This window comes from Apodemus sylvaticus, chromosome 6 (assembly GCF_947179515.1).
Source record: "Apodemus sylvaticus chromosome 6, mApoSyl1.1, whole genome shotgun sequence".
In the NCBI taxonomy this organism is placed as follows: domain Eukaryota; kingdom Metazoa; phylum Chordata; class Mammalia; order Rodentia; family Muridae; genus Apodemus; species Apodemus sylvaticus.
Window position 1 is genome coordinate 17,799,862 of NC_067477.1, and position 19,285 is coordinate 17,819,146.

Below are 19,285 nucleotides of genomic sequence, written 5' to 3' on the forward strand. Positions count from 1 at the left end.
GCATGCAAAACATATAGAAAGCATTCCTGGTTAACCTCTGGGAAGAACATCACACTCCTTACAGGGCTTCAAATGCACATGTTCTCTGTGATTCTGATAGCATCTCACTGATTCACGAGCTTTCAATGGGATGATTCCCCTGCAGCCTACCCTGGTCTGGCTAATACTCCAGCGAGAATACTTACAGTGCTGTTTTGCATATATATACACACACATATACACACACACATATATATACACACACATATATACATATATATGTATATATACACACACATACACATATATACATATATGTGTGTATATATACATACATTTATATATATGTGTGTATATATACATTATATATGTATATATACACACACATACACATATTTCTTTAATCATTTCAGTTTTTTTAAAATGAGCCTTAAGGGGCAGTGGTGGTGCACGCCTTTAATCCCAGCACTTGGGAGGCAGAGGCAGGTGGATTTCTGAGTTCGAGGCCAGCCTGGTCTACAGAGTGAGTTCCAGGACAGCCAGGGCTACACAGAGAAACCCTGTCTCGAAAAACCAAAAAAAAAAAAAACCAAAAAAACAAAAAACCCAAAAACAAACAAAAATGAGCCTTAAGGAAAACAGGAAGATCTGGGAAAAGCCAAAAGCACCAATATTGGAAAAGCAAGTCACTCCACAGTTTGTGTGACAGCAAGGGACAACCACAGCTGTATGTGTGACCGCACTTCTCTCCTGAGCCTGGTACTCCTGCTCAGGAGAGAAAGCCATCTACTAATGGCATTGTCCCTGGAGGACAGAGCTGCCAGCCCAAGCAGGGCGCTGAGCACAGCCTTCCTTCCCAGGCTCCTTCCATACCTGAACAAAAGGCTCCCAGAGCCTTCCAAGGTCTGTGAGGGACCCATGCAGGCCCAGCTGAATGCGCAGTTAATGCAGCAAAACCCTTCAGAGACTAATGTGCCTTTTCTTCTTCCTACAGCCTTGAGGTTGGTCACTGGTAAGAGCTGCCAAGCTCTGACTGGGTCCCTAGTGAAAAGGGGGAGGCGGCAGCCTGGGGCTGAAGCTCTCCTCCCCTTCTTGGGGAGCCCGCAACCCGGAGAGCCCAGCATACCCTGTGTGCAGAGAGGTCATCCAGCCTTCCTACCTCAGGAAGGGAGTGGAGCTGAAGATGTCTGAACACAGGAAGCTTCCCCAGGCAGCTTCCTGGAAGCCACTGTTCACTCTCGGTGCCCCAGTCACAGGAGAAGGCAGCCTTTCTCCTGCCTCTGTGACTTCTAGGCTCTAGGAGACTGAATGTGGCTTCCTGCAGAGCCAGACACACTGGAAAAGAAGCGTCCCAGGTGAGGGTGGAGAACCGGGTCCTCCACACCAGTGTCTGGACCCATGAGCCCAGAGAATCCTGCCAAGACATGGTTCCAATGACTTCCTCTGAGACCCCAGTTCATGAGGAAGAAAAGACTGGGCTGAGAGATGGCTCAGCGGTTGCTGAGTTTAAATCCCAGCAACCACATGGTGTGGCTCACAACCATCTGTAATGAGATCTGAGGCCCTCTTCTGGTGTGTCAGAAGACAGCTATAGTGTACTTACATATAACAATAAATAAATCTTTGGGCCGGAGCCAGCAGAGGTCCTGAGTTCAATTCCCCAGTAACCTCATGATAGCTGAAAACTTACAGCTACAGTGTACTCATATACATAAAATAAATAAATCTTGAGAGAGAAAGGGAGAGAGAGAATGCTTCAAAGGCCAGCTGATGCTCCCCTCCCCCAGAGGGGCCATTCCTCCAGCACAGCACTACTCCTGGCTTAGGGACACACTGCACAGCACTCCCTAGTGCTAAAGGAACTTCAGAGCAGCCTAATGGTGAGTGAGAGTTATTGTTAGTTAATTACTCAAACTGAGAGGACAAGGGTAGGCCCTGGGCTGTGCCTCAGGTGACAGTGTTTGCCTGGCACGGACACTGCCCTGGACCCTGCTCTTAGCACCATGGTGGCGATGGCTGACATCTCAGCCCTTGGACGTGGAGCCTAGAGGATCTGAAGGTCAAGTCCGTCTTTGGCTGCACGGCGGGCCAATGCCAGCCTGGGCTGCACAGGAAGAAAGAGGAGGGCAGGGGGAGAGAGGTCAGGGTGAGACGCAGAGGGTGGCAGAGAAGGGAGGATAGAAGAAAATAACAAAGAAAGCATTTTCTAGTTCTTCACGTCCTGTGGACCTGTACTTGCTAGGTTTAACTACACACACACACACACACACAAACACAAACACACACACACACGTCTGTGTTGGCAATCTATTTAAAAAAAACAACAGTAGCCACCACATTTTCTTCTCTGTCCATCATTTCCCTTAGAGAGGAAGTTACAAAAACATCAGGGGCCTACAACCCAAACCACAAGATCAGGACTGACTCCCGAAGCCGGCAGAGAATGATGTCAGCGTAAGAACAGATTAGGGTTACAGCCACACAGGGTCACGCCATTGATTTACAGTGCAGTGGTTCTAAGTTCACCAGAGGGGATTCTGAGCCAAAGACTAAAGTAAAAGCACCTGCCCGACTGCAAGCCAGGAGGCCCAGGGCAGGCGGCACAGCAACAGGACACCACCACGCAGTAAGGCTTTTCCGCCCGGAGGATGGAGAGGACGCTGTGCCCGCGAGGACCGGAGCCCTCACTTGGAGTCCTGGTTCTTGTCGTCAGTCAGGGCAGAGCGGATCCCCAGCTTTCTCAGTTCCTCCACTAGGTCCCCATTCTGGTGCATCTGCAGGAGGATGTCACAGCCCCCCACAAACTCGCCGTTGAGGTACACTTGCGGGATGGTTGGCCAGTTGGAATAGTCTTTAATACCTGTGGAGAGATGGAAGATGCGTCATTGAAATGATCAGAAGCAAGGGACCCTTCCACCACAAACAGCACATCCAGGACTCCTGGCGGAAATCCAGCCCCTCCCCCTCCTGGACAACGATGTGTTTCGGAGCCAAATGGACAGCGCTCTGATGAGCAGGGCCCTCAGTTCTTTTTTAACCTTTAGCCCCTGAGATTTTCGTGAGAATCTAGTAAGGCTCCTGGTAAAATAGACACATCAGCCAAGGGACTGTCACGCCAGGGATGACAATGTCTAACCAAGACACGTGAGACAGGCAAAGCTATAATTATCCACACAGGTCATGTTTTCAGGGAAGAAATGTCACAGCTTCATTTCTAAATGTGCCATGAAATCCACCCTAGACTCACTGGCTGCCTGGTTGACCCCACCTCTGCCTGCTCCCTGCAGCTCTGAGTGGTGAGGGCCACCACTGAGCACTGACTGGCACTCAAGACGCTGAATGCAATCTGCCCTTGAGGGTTACTGAGAAGAGGCACAAAGAACTCTGGTCTGTGGGACAGACTATTAACCCCGGGTCTCAGCTCCTTGAATGGGCTCTGCAGAACCTGATAAGAACATAAATATGTAGCCTGTGGTGATTAGTATTAGATGCTTCTATATGTGTGTGTGCGTGGGCATGTGTGTGCCCATACGTGCTGTGAAGAGCTTGGAACACAGCCTAACAGTAAAAAAAAAATTGGCCAGTGTGAGTACAAGTCAGTTCAGTTCAGTTCAGTTCAGTAACAAACAAATTAACAATGGCATAGGTACTATAGGCGGATGTTTTTAAGAGGCAAAAATGAGCACACAAATCAATATACCAAGTGAGTAGGTGCTTCCAAAACCACACAACAGTACCCAACTCTAACACCACACAACAGTACCCAAATCAAACACCACACACCAGTACCCAAATCAAACACCACACACCAGTACCCAAATCAAACACCACACACCAGTACCCAAATCTAAACCCCAGCCACATGGTGAGCTTTTTATGTAGACAAACTAAAGCACAAGACTTGCTCTTACTACCATATCATTCGATATTTGTTTTCTAAATATAATTAACAAATTTGAGTTACGTCACAAGGGTCTCAAGAGACAGCATACTTTCTTTTTAAAGTTGCCATCTTTCTCTACAAAGCACTGAGTTGCAGTAAATGACAGAGCTGGAGGGACACCGGGTTACAGCTTTTATCTTGCTTCTCCAGACAGCAAACACTGAGAAATGGCCACAGGCTGGGTGTGGTGGCCCACACTTGGAAAGCCAGGGCTAAGGCGGGCCTTGACCTCACAGGGTGGCCCTCTCAGGAAGCAGGGAGGCTACAGCAGAGGGCAAGCCCTGCTGGTCTTCGCAGCACGCAGCATCTGGCACACTGAACTACCTGGAACCCAAGGCTCCCACCACACTGCAGTGGGGTCCGCAGAACTGTGAGCAACTACTCGGTGCGCAGCGCGGGTCGTGCAGATTTGGTTTTTGTTTGCTCCTTAAACTTGGCCCTCAAATATAAACAGTCTGTGAGTCAGCCTTTTGCCTTCACGGTGGAGGCAGGCGTGGGAATGAAGGCCCGGGTAAACACAGGCTCCCCGAGTCTCCTGACCTGCAGACTACATGTGACTCCTTGAGTCTCCTGACCTGCAGACTGCATGTGGTCTCTGTTTCACAACCCTGCCTTCCTCCACAGAAGGCTCACTAAGACTGTGTTTGCTTAGGGCCCACGGCTTTGAAACATAGCAAAATGAAAAAGCACCTGCTGCCCGAGGCCTGCCCCAAACCACACTCACTCTAAACAGTGCCATGTTTTACAATGAACTGTTTTCCATCCAAGGGACACGGTGTGCTTGGGCTTACGGTGCCCTCAGACACAGTCCATCATGGCAGGAAGTCCTGGTGGATGACGCAGGAAAGGCAGGACACACAGTAGCGCCTCACTCCACCCAAGCCCTGGTCCCACACGTGAGGCTCTGCTACCGAGGCCTGCGACTGCACCAGAACACCCATCACCTAGCTGCCAACAAGTGGCTCTCAGACCAGACCAGACCCTGTCACAGTTCCACCCTGCCCACGGTCTGGCCTCACGGCTGACATTTAAAGACCTCTGCCTCAAGGACACAGGGTGGCTTCCTGGCAGTCCTCAGGGCGCAGGCTGACAGTCACTGGGATTGCTTTTGGTGCTGTTACTGCTGCTTGCTGGGAGCTTTTTAATTTTGTTTTTGTTTTAGCCCAGGTTAGTCCAGAACTCCAGCCATAGGTTACAGCTGACTTCCTAGGGAGTGAAGTTCTTTATGACGAAACTCCACACCGTAAACACTTAGTGAACCATTGGGATTGTGGAAACATGGCTTATTTACTTCTCGCTTAGTGTTCAAGACTGCACTCCTTGGCGACAGTGAGGTAGGAACCCTTGAAAATTAGAGAACCAGTCTAGACAGTGATCAATTCAAGACCAAGTGCTGACGAAGCTGCCCTAACTTGAGCTAGGAAGGTTCACAGAACAACATCAAAAACAAAAAACAAAGAACAAGAAAACAAAACAAAACACCCCAAGCAGACATTACTTCCAGTCAAGGGTGATGGCTGTGCTCCCACAGTGGGAGCCCTGCATGCATGAAGACTTGGGTGTGAGCCCCCAGAGCCCATGACAAACAGCTGGGCACAGCAGCACATGCAGAAACCTCAGCTCTGGAAGCAGAGCTGGGAGAGACCCCGGGGTTTGCTGGCCAGCCAGTCTGGCTCCAGGTTCAGAAAGAGACCCTGACTCAGAAGACTGGGTAGAGTGACCTCCGGCGCTTGTGCCCATGCACCGCTGGTGCTCACACACACGGGCACCCACACCCATGCCTGTGCCCCCCCCCAAACATTACAGTTTCTACAGTGAAACACTTAAGCATAGTTTTCTGGTCCTCAGATGACATTCACAGTAGAATTTTGGTGTGAACTAATTCCCAGAGTACCGCAGCAGGCTCTGTGATCTTGGCCTAGGTGTGTCACATTCTAGGGTTACATTTCCTTCATTTCTCCCATCTTGGAGGGGGGTGGGATCTCAGCATGGAAACCGCAGAGCCTCAAGAAAGGACAGCAAAGGTTGGAAACAGAGCAAACAAGGCTGGGGCACGCAGACCAGCAGAGTCGGTTCTCGCATCTAGATGCAGCCTCAGAGAGGTGACAAAATCCCCCAGTCTCAGTTTCCTTGGCTGCCTCGTGGGTTTACTGAGGAGATGAAATGGTATGTAACTGCTGAAATGACTCGCTTCCTCTAGAAGTGCCAGGCTCAATGGGTATGGATTATAGATGTGTGTGTACCCACCCCATCAAGGGTCTTCTGCCCGTGTGTCACGGAAGTGCTTTTCTGAGCAACACAGGGAACAGCAAGCATCGGGAAGAACACAGGACTGGAACACGCAGGGTATTCCACGCGGTGAGGGAAGAACACAGGAATGGAACACGCAGGTATTCCACGTGGTGAGGGAAGAACATAGGAATGGAACACGCAGGGTATTCCACGCGGTGAGGGAAGAACACAGGACTGGAACACGCAGGGTATTCCACGCAGTGAGGGAAGAACACAGGAATGGAACACGCAGGTATTCCACGTGGTGAGGGAAGAACACAGGAATGGAACACGCAGGGTATTCCACGCGGTGAGGGAAGAACACAGGACTGGAACACGCAGGTATTCCACGTGGTGAGGGAAGAACACAGGAATGGAACACGCAGGGTATTTCACACGGTGAGGGAAGAACACAGGACTGGAACACGCAGGGTATTCCACGCGGTGAGGGAAGAACACAGGACTGGAACACGCAGGCTATTCCACGCGGTGAGGGAAGAACACAGGAATGGAACACGCAGGGTATTCCACGCAGTGAGGAGAAAGTAGCAGTTGCAGAGCTCCGGGCTATAGCACTCCATACTCCGTATTTTCCATAAATAATCCTACTTAACCAATACAGACACATGATATAATTATCTCCATTTCACAGATCAAGTTAGGGTACTGAGAGGGTAAATGTGACCCAAAGTCACAGAGTTATTAGCATGTGGTGGATCCAGGACAGCATCTAGGTTTCTACAGTCTAAAGCCAGCCTCTGAACCCATGACCCTCAGGACAGCTTGTCCCGCCGACCGATACCTGCTCACTGCACACACACGTACAGTACACAGGCCTGACCACACTCTGACCTCAGCACACACAGTATTTACTGGGCCGTCGGTTCTCCTTGCCTCTTTCTCTTGACCAAACGTGCTTCTGGTATGTAGCCACATCAACTAAACCAGGATCTTGTTTGTTTTAGCACAGTGTAGTTTTTTTTGTTTTTGTTTTTTTTTAGATTTGGTTTTTTCGAGACAGGGTTTCTCTGTGTAGCCCTGGCTGTCCTGGAACTCATTCTGTAGACCAGGCTGGCCTCAAACTCAGAAATCCGCCTGCCTCTGCCTCCCAAGTGCTGGGGTTACAGGCGTGAGCCACCACAGCCCGGCTGCACAGTGTAGTTTTACCGTGTGTCGCTAACTACCATTTGCTAATCCAGGATCCTAACAGACCAGGGTCTCATCTTGTCAAGTCCGCTCCCAACTCAAGCCATGTTGTCATAGACACTTCACACATACACACATACACACACACCTTATCCTATGTGGGACCCTCTAGACCTGGTGGAGAGGGCAAGCTGGCCTTGGGCTAAACCTCTTCCTGCCTTTGTGAATAAAGTTTTATTGAATTCAGCTTGCTCACTGGTTATACTGCATCCAAGTCTCCTTTCAGCCTCCAACAACAGAGCAACAGGAGCAATAACGACCCAGGAGCCCACAGCCCGCCTGGCCCTCAGAGGAAGCTCTCTGCACCTCAGACTGTCTCTCTGGGAGAAGGGAAAGAGCTCTGTTTGTGCTACATAACGTACATACATATGGCAATGTCACACAGGCACATGCTTCAAAAGTTTACAAGTTATAAGGACAAGAAAACACAGGGGTTATGCATTCAAACACTCGGTCCCTACCCTGGCAGACGCTGCTCCTGTTTTGCAGAACACACAGAGCTGGGCATGGGACTATCAGAGTGGTCTGTGCTGTGCCTGTGAACAACACCAGCCTCACCTTAGCACAGTAACAGTCACAGAAAGCCTACCCAGCTTCAGGCATTCCCAGTAGCACAGGCTACTGTGGCAAGCCAGGCCCCTGCCCTCCCAGGGTGAGATGCTAAGTGCGGACAGGCAGGATCTCCCAGTGCCAGCAGCCACAAGCTTACCCAAGGTACCACAAGGCAGCCCTGGGCCCTGGGTTCCTCAGGAGCCCCGTGGCTGTGGCCTGTGTCGCTCCTGTGTGAACCAACCCTAGGTGATAAAGGTGAGGCCTGGAAGGCTTCCCCGCACCACACGTCCTGGTGTGAGAACTGGAGCCCTTTGAAAACTCTGACACAAGGGCAAAGGACCAACGGCTGGCACAGCGGCCACACGCTTCAGTAGGACAGGTGAGAGGGCCCTCCTCGTCTGCCAACCTGAGCAGGAGCTGCCTGCCCGCCTGCCCGCCTGCATGCCTGCCCTTTGGCAAACTTGGGTGTAGACAAAGACCTCTTGAAAGGCTTAGACTGGCTAGCAAAGGATCCCGGGGGTGGGGTGGGGACAGAGACTCTCATCACCCTGCCTGGTCCGACTGTCAGCCCTTCCACTAACCTTCATTTTGCTAAGCTACAGGAGGCACGTGTTTAATTATTTGGAGAACACACTAAGTAATGAAACTAAGAAACTGATGGAATCAGCAGTCAAGAAACGTACGGGGTGTGGCTGGGCACCACAGCTCACACCTCTAACTCCAGCACTTGAGCAATAGGAGGAACAATTCAAGTTCTGGGCCAGCCTGATCTATACAGTGAGTTAGTAAAAAGAAAAAAAATTAAAACTGAGTTACAACAAATTATCAACAAGAAAAAAAATCAAGCTGGGCGGTGGTGGCGCACTCCTGTAATCCCAGCACTTGGAAGGCAGCGGCAGGCAGATTTCTGAGTTCGAGGCCTGCCTGGTTTATTAGAGTGAGTTCCAGGACAGCCAGGGCTATACAGAGAAACCCTGTCTCGAAAAACGGAATTAAAAAAAAATAAAAAAATCAAGAGTTTTCTTCTGTCCTTTGAGCATCTAATGATGAGGAGCCAGGCATGTGAGGTGGACGACAGAGCACTGGTTGTACCCGCTCTATCTAACCTCCAGTTACCCTCAACAGGGGAGCAGAAATTCAGACCCCATATTAAGCAAGACACCCACAACGAAGCTGTCTGCTAAGAGTCACGCTTGCAGGGCAACCGCAGGTAGGTCCCAGCTCAGAGGCCACAGAGTGGCTGCTTATCTTTCCCTGCAAGGAGCCACCTCTGACCCAATGCTGCAGCGTGCCCTGAGCCAGATAACCCCAGAGTCTCACAAGCAGCCAAATGTTAGCTGAAGAGGAAAACACAGGGTTCAGAGGACAAGGCATGGTTCACCATCATTCCTGGTAGCATTCATGAACTCGCCTCCCTCTCTCTGCTGTACTGCAGACCTCAGCCCATCAATACTATCACAGGGAACAAGTGTGGGGTCAGCCACATAACTACATGAAGAAAAGTACTTTGAAAGCCATCAAATTTAATAATAAAGTTGCTGCCACTTAGTGGGTGCCTTCTGTGCCAGAGAGGATGGATAACTATATACAATACAGTACAGAAGGGAATGGGAGAATTCCCACAATGCAATGCAGTTTGGCTTTGAATTGGTGATTTCCCCCTGCCTCTGCCTGCAAAGAGCTGGGATTACCGAAGTGAGTTACTATGTCCAGCTATAATTTTTATTATCTCTTGTTTCCTCGTGGACTCTGCCAGGTCCGGTGTCATAATCTTCATTTTACTGAGAAGGAACAGCCGTAGGCTGTGCTGTAGACCCACCACAGACGATTCCAAGCCAAAGCTGCTCTCCACAGCCCCAGCCTCATCAAGAAGAACAACCATTCGACGAACAACGATAATCAGTAATTTCAAACGTTGCATACTCCGTTCCAACATAGAAAAGTCTCCTTTCAGCACAGTGATCAAACCAGAGCACTAGATCAGTAAGATGGGGGGACGACTTGAATACAGGGATCCCCAGATTCCACGGAAGGAGGAGCAGGGAATGGGGAGCGGGCAGCTGTCCCCATTACTCGGCCCACCTTGACCAATTCTCGCCAAGGATCAGGACCAAATCCCTGGCCTTTCTCTTCCCCACTCAGAGCAAGCAGAGGACCGCGAGAAAGGTGCCTGGAACCTTGTCTAAAGGATTTCAACTAGACGTCAGGACGCAGTCTCTTAGCCTCGGGGCCAGTGAAAAGCTACAGGGCTGGCTGTTCTGTTCTCTGCCCTTTGGGCCCAACCTGGCCACCGTTTGTTAATCTGGTCGGGGGGTCAGAAGGCTTAGTGGCTTCCTCTTCCCGCTGAGTCTCTACCATGCCCTAGACCTGACACATTGTTCTTTGGTGCTACGGTACCTAAAAACCAAAGTTCGTGTCTTTCCCAACATGAGTCCAACTAGACTATGGTGTAAAACCCTCTCTCCAGCAAGAAGACAGTCCCTGACCCTCGGGGCCTTAAACATTATTGGTCAACCTCTGATCTCGTTAGGCACACACAGGCAAGCCTGAAACCTCCTCCCTCCATACGCACCATCAGTCCCCAACCTAGCAAGTAGGCTGCTGGCTCCCAAGCCCTCAGAGTGTCCCCAGAGTACTCCCTGTGAGTCCCCCTCTCAGCCAGCCACTCCCCAGTCGACCTGTTCAGAGGGATCACGATGCTGACCACCTCCCTCCTATGCAACCAGAAACATCTCACCCCGAGGTGGGCCCAGGCGAACCCTCCACCCATGTGGCTAACAAAACCAGGGAGGGCCCTTGCTCCTCGGGATCTGCTCAAGTTCACCGCACCCTCGCCGGCCGGATCCCACGGGGCTGACCTTGCCTCAGCTCCGGGTCATCCAGTACGTTGTAGGCCGCATAGTCGCGGACACCGTGCAGCCGAAGGATCTGCACCACGGCGTTGCTGAAGCCGCACTGGGGCTGCTCGGGCGTTCCCTTGAGGAACACCACCACCTTGTCCTTCTTCACCAGCGCGTCTAGCTGCTCCGCCTGGCTGCCCGAGCTCGCCGCCCGCACGCCGGCTCCGGGCAGGCCTCCGCCACCCGCGACGCGCCCCCAGCGCAGCAGAGCCGCCGCCGCCCGGCTCAGGGACGCGCTCATCCCCGCTCGCTGTCCACCGTCTCTGCGGCCACTCCAGGGCTTACAGTGCCCGTGGTGTCCGGCCGGCCCACCGCAGGTTCTCATTGGATAGGCTCTGTGATGAGTCTCGTGATTGGACAATACGGGCTCAATTTCACCAATCACATCACTTACATCAGCTGCGTCCCTACAGGCTTGCTAGTGAGAGTAGCCGACCGCTTTGCTTGTTGATTGGACAAATTGGACGTCCATCAGTGAAGGGCATCAAGAGGCGTGACTATAGGAGGGCGGCTTTCCTCCTGCGGGCGTTCGAGGCCTGTCCGGATACCCCAGGATGATAGGGCAGGCGCAAGGCGGGGCTTCTGCCGCCCGGGGCACGCCGGGAAGGAGTCACATCTAGACGCAACTTCCGGTTCCGCTCGCGGCGGCTGATTGCTACGGTAACGCGGCCGGTAGTCCTGCGATGGCGGGCGCCAGAGAGGTGGTGGGTCTCCGCGTTTCCCCAGCTGAAGTGAGCCGCGAACCTGGCGTGCCCTGGCCTGCCCAGGGCTCCAGCCTCGGACCCGCCATGTACGTGGGCAGCCACGCCGTGTCCTGCTGCCTCACCTGGGATTCTTCCTCTAGAATGATGTTTTTTAGCTTAAAAATATAATTCTGTATGTATGGTCTGCGCGCATGCACCTGCCACAGCGTGTGAGCAGAAGTCAGAAGACAACTTTGTACAGTCAGGGCTCTACTTCCGCCTTTTATAAGGGTCCAGTGATGGAACTCTGGCTTGCAGGGTAAGTCTCTTGACACGCTGAGCCATCTCCCCGGCCTCTAGAATGTTGTTCTTCTCGTAGAAACGTGTAAAATGCTCTAGCCGTGGGGCGGCTGGCTTTGGGGTCTCGGTGACCCTTCTGGCCGTATAACCGCTTGTTCCTGGGGTCAGGAAGGTTTATTGAAAGAATTAGGAAATTACTGGTTTGCTGGGCCCTGTGGCCGTTGTCTGCAAAGTGCCTTCCCTCTTAAGAGGCTGAGGCAAGAGGATCTGTTGAACTCAAGAGTTCTAAATAAGCAATAAGCCCGGGCCATACAGCAAGGCCTTTTAAAGAGGGAAAACAAAAGTATGAGGATATAGCTCAGTAGTAGGTCGCTTTCCTAGTGTAAGCGAAGTCCTGAGTTCCACCCCCAGCACACGCACACCACAAGAAAGTGTTCTCTCAGTGAATCCCGGTGCAGGTGATGATGGCCCCAGGGTGGAATGCTTGCTTGCACATCTCCTGGGGTGGTGCAGAAGAGTTTGCTCTGCTCTCTCCATTTTATATATTGCTTGACATGGACTTCCCCCCAGAACAGAGCCCCGGACCAACGTGATCGGTGCTCCCACTGGTAACACGTGGGTCCAGATCCTGGCCAGAAGGCCTCAGTGACGTACTGTCTAATCTGTAGTCTTGGCCCTGCGCTGGGTTGGTGGTACCCTCGGGCACACCAGACTTGCAGAGAAAGCATACCCTGAGGAAGCTGAGGCATGCCTGCTCGAGAGCCAGCGGTCCCATGTGCAATTTTCCTCTGATAGGTCCTGGGACTGTTGCCACGGTGATAATGGCTGTGCCGTGTCATTGTCGATCCACCAACAGTCAGAGAAGCTTTGCAGTCAAGATATTGTTTAGCAGACGGAGTGGTTTCTGTTGGACACTAAGTACTGCTACAAAACTTCAAGCGTGGGCCGTGGAGTCTGCTAAGTCGTGGCTCGGCGGGAAACCCGAGCCGCAGAAATTGAAGGCAGATGGGAACTGTCTAGCAGATTCCTTGTTATTTGTGTTGATTCTTGTCCTTTTCTCTAATGCCAAGTCCCAAACTAAAATCTTGTGATTTCGCAGACCCTTTGATTCCAGGCACCATACAAAGATGTTCCCAAGAAACACGGAAGTGAAACAGCTGCTCGGAAAGTCAAGCATTGTGTCCTTAATGGCAGAGTCAGTTTAGTCGCCCCCAGCATCCGGGAGCTTTTTTTTTTTTAATGGTTACACTGCTGTAAGTAGTTTTACTTTAAATAAATAAATAAATAAATAAATAAATAAATAAATAAATAAATAAATACTGGCAACTTGCTTCCGGGGAAGCCATGTGTCTTGTCTAGTCTAAACCGTCTGATTGGCTTTGGTGCTCGCTGGGTGAAAGGAAAGAGTTTGCAGGCTGCTCTGGGTGACCTGGACGCAGAGCAGCCGTGACAAATAGCATGTTGCTAACTATTAGTGGTAACAAAATTCCTGGCCAAAAAATGGCTTAAGGGAGTACGGGTTTATTTCCTCTGTCTCCCAGCTTGCGGGTGTAGACGTCGTGGCATGAACACATGGCAGGAGCTAGAGGCGGCCGGTCGCATGGCATCCACGGTTGATGCAGAGAGATGAGTGCTGCCACCCAGCTCCAGGTCCCCATCCTACAGGGGTCGGCGGCTCCTCCTCCCTACTCAAACTCTTCTGGAAACATCCTCATAGACAGCCACACGCTGAAGAGTTTTCACGGTGGTTGGGAATCCTGTTGAGGTAACAAGGAGGCTGTCGTACTGACTTCATGTACAGTTAGTTGGCCTAGGAAAGGGTTCTCTCTTTAAGTTGTCAGATACCTAATGCACCTGTCATGTAACATTAAAGTTAACTGGGTAGGAAGATTGCCAAATCCGATTTCCAGAAATTCAGCACCTCTGGCTGGTTGTAGTGGCTCTTGCCTTTGATCCCAGCACCTGGGAGGTATAGGCATCTGAGCCTGAGTTCAAGGCCAGCTCGGTCTGCATAGTTCCAGTCCAACCAAGGATACATAATTTAATAAGGCTATCTTAGTGGACATCTTGTGTATCCTGTGGTGTGTGTCCTCAGTGGGGAAGCAGAAGGGGGATTTGCTTTCAAGGGTCCTTGAATTTGGGTAAAACAACGTAACTGAATCACAAAATTTCACCTTGGCAATATGTGACTCAGGCATTTCACGGTGTCTCTCCTTCCCTGTGGTCAGACAAGGCTTTGCTTCCACTCCAAAGCACCATGACTCCAGTGAGAAGGTGATTGAGCCTTCTGTATCAGTCCCGGGCCAGCCAGGGTGCAGACTGTGGAGCTGAGTGGGCTCCAGCCCCCGCCCCCTTTCCTTCTGTCACACCTAGTGCCACCACCTGGTTTTCTTTTCAGAAACCAGCTTTTAGAAGCGGTGAAGTGGAGCTGGAGAGATGGCGCGGTGGTTAAGAGCACTGGCTGCTCTTCTAGAGGTCCTGAGTTCAATTCCTAGCACCCACCTTGTAGGTCACAACTTTCTGTAACTGATCTCAGGCAACCTCTGTGGGCACTGTACATATGCATATATGCATTACACGCACATGCAGGCAAAACACTGGTACACTATGGGCAAAAACTCCAAACTGTTTGGGTGTCCTCATACACCAAGGGGCGGGCCTGGCCCTGCTGTCCGAGCTTTAAAGGTGCTGCCCTAGCAGACTGCCCTAAGTGGCTCTCTGGGCTACAGGGGTGGAGCCTCCAGGAAAGACCACAAACTGAGCAGCTGCAGCCTGACCCACCCCTGTAAGACACCTAACAGCATCACCTCAGCCCTGCCATTAACCTGATGTCCAGCCAACACCTAAAAGACGTGTGGAAACCCAGGCAGAGCCATCCTTCCCAAGAAGTAGCAACACCTTTGGAATTTTGACTTCCTTTGTCTCCACCACAACTGGTTTATATTTTATTTTCCAGCTCGGTTATGGTTTAATTTTTGTTACATTTCTTGAGATAGCCTTGCCATTAGAGCCTAGTCAGGCCTAAAATTGGATCCTCCTGCCTTAGCGTCCCGAATGCTGGGGATTACAGGTGTGTGCGGCCAAGCCCTGAAACCCTGGCTTTTATAAATACTTAACTGATCTTAGTTATGAATAACCTATTTCCTCCATCAGAGGATTCTGGCTGGCACAGGTTCTCCGCTTTGTCAGAGCCAGGAGTGATTGTGTGGAGATAGATGGTGTGCTGCAACTGGATTAGGTCAGCCTAGGATGGACCACAGAGAAGGTATATATTGTGAAGAGCTGGACTGGTCCGAGTGGTGTGGAGTTGTGAGGTGGCCTGGTCTGCTGTTTTTCCCTCTTCCCGAGCAGTTGCCATGGTGTGATTTTTGTCCCGTGATAAGTATTGTGAATTTTGTTCTCCAAACAGCTTTGTGTACACAAATCCGTCTGAACCTTACAGGGAGCCTAGGATCGAGGTGTGGCAGTGTCTGTCCTCTCAGCAGCACCATTCCAGCGTCCACAATGCTGGGGCCACTTACCCCGTGAACCACCGCACCCAGCCTCAGTGTCTTAAAGTTGTCCAACTGTCGGACTTTGTTTTATTGAGAAACTTTCTGTACACCAAGTGCAAACGGAAAGCTTTCCTGTGAAGGTGGTTAAGCGGGGTGTTTGCGGCCACCGCCGCCCTCTAACGCCAGCTCTGCCTCTCGCTTGCCGAGCCCCAGCTCAAGGGAAGGGGAAGGGGGTAAGTAAGGAGGTAAGGATGCTCGCAAAAAGCCCACTGCCGCAAATCCAGCGGTGGTAAAGCACACAGGAAACAACTGGCTACAAAAGCCGCTCGCAGGCGTGCGCCCTCTACCGGAGGGTGAGGAAACCATCGTTATAGACCCGGTGCTGTGGCAGGCACTCTGAAATCAGACTTCAACTGAAGTCAGCTGAACTGAATTTCTGATTCACAAGCTCCCCTTTCAGCGTCTGGTGAGAGAAATTGCTCAGGACTTCAAAACAGATCTGTGCTTCCAGAGTGCAGATACTGGTGCTGTGCAGGAGGCAAGCGAGGCCTATCTGGTTGACCTTTGTGACGATCCCAGCCTGTGTGCTATCCAGGCCAAACATGTAACACTTCTGCCAAAAGATAGCCAGCTGCACACGTGGAGAATGGGCTTAAGAGCCAACCATGAGGGGAAACATTTTATTCTCTAAATAATATTTTTTCCTTCTTCCATTATCAGTAGTTCTGGATGTCAGATACTTTTCCCATGGGGTCAAAGGTACCCAAGTATATGATTGAAAGGGGAAACACAGGGGACAGAATCAAGTCTTGGCAACTTCTCCATGTTCATTTGGGTGTGAAATTTTAATATAAATGCAAGATGTAAAATATTAATGCAAATACAATGTTTCAGTGACCACATTTTCAACAATTCAACTTTATAGCAATTATAAATGAACCTGTTAGATTTTTCTGGACAATGCCAGCATTTGGATTTTTAAAACATAAGTATGTTTTGACAGAAACTAAATAGTATTTGTAGCATTTTTATCATCCAGTAGATTCCATCCACTCACTTTACCTCCTGAGCTGTCTTGTATGCAAGTACAAATTGTGATCTGTCCTCTGTGCTGTTTCTATACATTTGCTATTAAAATACATTAAACTCTCTCTATATGAATTCAGTGGTACAAGAATTAAATAAGCAAAAGGGCCTGCAATCAACCTTGGTGACCCGAGTTCCACCACCAGGTCCCACATGGGGAAGAAGTAAGCTGACTCCCCAAATTCTCCCCCCCCCACACACACACACAACTGCCTGTCTAGTGTGAGCTGCTGTTTTGCTGCCTGGGCTGGGTGTGGCTTTTAGCAGCAGATCGTTTCTGTCACTCATTACCTCTCAGACTTGTGAGGAGGTGTCTAGACCACAAAGCAAGGAGCCAGTCAGTGTCACGGGGCCAAGGGTCCCTCTGATAGCTCTGCCACAGGAACACTTAGGAAGCCTGTTTTCTTCTGAGGAGTGACAGTCTCTGACTCCTGCTGAGTCAGAATTTCACTCAGCATTTCCCAAACCTTTGAGGCTGGATAATTTCATGTTTTCCAAACAATATCACTATCATGAGAGTTCACTGCACACAGGACTCCCCTCACCAAGAAAGAAGTTACTCCAGGGTTTCTGCCTGGGCGGGTCTGGGTTAGATTTGGGGATATGTAACTTTTCATTCTCCTTTCCAGAAGAAGATTAGGAAATGGATCTTTAAAACTGGTTCTTTTTCTGCCTGTTTACCCGGAAAAATAACACTTGTTAATTCTAAATGCTGTACTTTTGAAAGTGTAACTTGGTAGGATACAAAATTCCAGAGGATTTGAATTTAAACAAACAAACTATTCTGCTTTCAAAAATGCAGAGAGGGAGGGTTTTTTGTTTGTTTGGTTTGGTTTGGTTTGGTTTTGCTAAGGGCACTTTTATTACCTCGTGGCAAAGTTAGCACCTGTGAGTGGGTACCTTCTTCCCTAGGTGGTCTGAGCCCAGCCTTCCTGTGAGTTCTTTTTGTTTGGTTGTTTTTGTTTTTTGTTTTTTGTTATTGTTGTTGTTTTTGGATTTGTTTTTTTTTTTTTTTCGAGACAGGGTTTCTCTGTGTAGTCCTGGCTGTCCTGGAACTCACCCTGTAGACCAGGCTGGCCCCGAACTCAGAAATCTGCCTGCCAATGCCTCCCAGAGTGCTGGGATTACAGGCGTGGGCCACCACTGCCCGAGCACTTCCTGTGACTTTCTTGTGAAGCCCCGATTGTGTGAGTTAGTTCTACCCTGACCCTCCCATCCATCCGCACATCTGTCTTCACATTACACAGCTGCAGCCCTGAGATAATTCATACACGTGCTAGAGTGTCTAGGGAAGCCGATACAATCCTGTCGGTCTCTCCTGCCCGTGCTGTGGAACTGGCCTGTAACTCATTGTAATCTTCCTGCCTCAGCCTCCTGAGCTCTACCAGTAAACGTGTGCGGTATTGCTCCTATCTTTAATAAGAATTCTCTTGAGGAAATTGTTGCTTGTGGGAAAAAAAAATTAAGAGTCTTCATTGGGGGGGAGCAGGGAAGAACTGAGCATTTTAGTGAGTCTCCTGTTTTATCCTGTACGGCCAGCAGGGGGCACTGGCTTGTCATCTTTACAGAAGCTGGAGCAGTGCTGATAATGTAGTCTGGGAATCAGCAAGTGGCCGGGGTTAGTGCTTTGCCCCAGTGCCAGACCCTATCCTATGGAATGGTTAACTCACACGCTTTCTATTAGAGTCACAAAGTGGCATACGTAACGGGGTCATTGAGAGACTTAAAAGTTGGCAGATATTCTGAGATATTAAAAGGGGTATGCATGGCTCATTTGGTACAATGTTTGTTTAGCAGGCAGGAATTTCTGAATTCAGTTCCCAGCACTGCAGGACATGGGGTGTGATGGCAAATGCTGTAATCCTAGCTCTCAGGAGGTGGGGGCAGAAAGATCAGAATTCAAGGTCATCCTTGGTTATATACTGAGTTCCAGCCTGAAGTAGGTGAGTCCTCACCATCCCTACCCCCACCTCCCTCAACCAAAACGAAGCAGAAGAGAACATTCTGGAAGCATTAGGTGAAAATGAGGAGGATCATGGGATACTGGGCTGCCTGGGCTGACTAGACACCCTGCTTCAAAAATATATGAATGAGCAAACAAATTTCAAAGGGAGGGATGCTTTCTTCCCTCACAGTGCCGGAGGAACAGTTTTGTGGACGGCTCTCCCTCCTGTCGGTCTGTGGTCAGTACCTTCGGTCATCAGGTGTGAGGGACTGAGCAGTGCACGCACAAGTCCTTTTCCTAACCACACAGCAGGTTTATTGAGACCACAGGAGACGGTTGGAGACCCCGCCCACTAAGAGGTGTAGAGAGCATTGTCCACCCTTTGCAGGTCAGTGCCAGCCCCGCACAGCGACAGTCACCAAAGAAAGAACATGAGCGCGAAGAGACCATGGCTGCTTGCCCTGCCCCCTACTTCTCAGAAATGTGGATTCTCCTCCATGTATTCGCCATGCCTCGCCCACTCGCCTGTGAGTTCCCAGGCAGAATTCATTGTGTAGCCTGGTGCCTTCACACTGTCCCTGGCCTGTAGGGTCTGCTCAGGACGTAATTATAAAATAAAGGACAGGAAACACAGCCAACAATACAGGACAGTGCCTCTACAAGTCCCAGAGTACTCAAAATACAGTACCCCCTCGCCCAAGACCCGAGAGAATACCTGAGACCACAAGTAACTTTGAATCCTGTATATATACTATGGTTTTTACATCCATGTGCTACCTGTGATAAAGTCAACTTATAAATGAACTGAAGGAAGAATAGTAGTAATAACAGTAACAGGACCATGACAGCAACACTGTAGCAATAGTTCTATGACTTCAGTCCCTCCATGTGCTTCTTTTTTTTTTTTTTTGGTTTTTTTTTGGGGT

General features: G+C 50.2%; 1 protein-coding gene, 1 long non-coding RNA gene and 1 other non-coding gene across 3 annotated transcripts; 2 read left to right on the top strand and 1 right to left on the bottom strand.

Annotated features, from left to right (window-relative positions):
- Window positions 1-2,272: 2,272 nt before the first annotated feature.
- Glrx5 (glutaredoxin 5) lies at window positions 2,273-11,161 on the bottom strand. Its single transcript, XM_052185141.1, has 2 exons — window positions 10,810-11,161; window positions 2,273-2,839 (listed from the first exon to the last, which is right to left on the bottom strand). Exons 1-2 carry the CDS (start codon window positions 11,090-11,092, stop codon window positions 2,664-2,666), a joined length of 459 nt encoding a protein of 152 aa, XP_052041101.1. The 5' UTR covers window positions 11,093-11,161; the 3' UTR covers window positions 2,273-2,663.
- A 90-nt stretch (window positions 11,162-11,251) lies between these two features.
- LOC127686977 (uncharacterized) lies at window positions 11,252-13,160 on the top strand. Its single transcript, XR_007978305.1, has 2 exons — window positions 11,252-11,853; window positions 12,934-13,160. It is a non-coding gene; the product is annotated as an uncharacterized LOC127686977 (long non-coding RNA).
- On the top strand, window positions 12,494-12,766 carry LOC127688195 (small Cajal body-specific RNA 13). Its single transcript, XR_007978605.1, has one exon. It is a non-coding gene; the product is annotated as a small Cajal body-specific RNA 13 (non-coding RNA).
- Window positions 13,161-19,285: the final 6,125 nt, after the last annotated feature.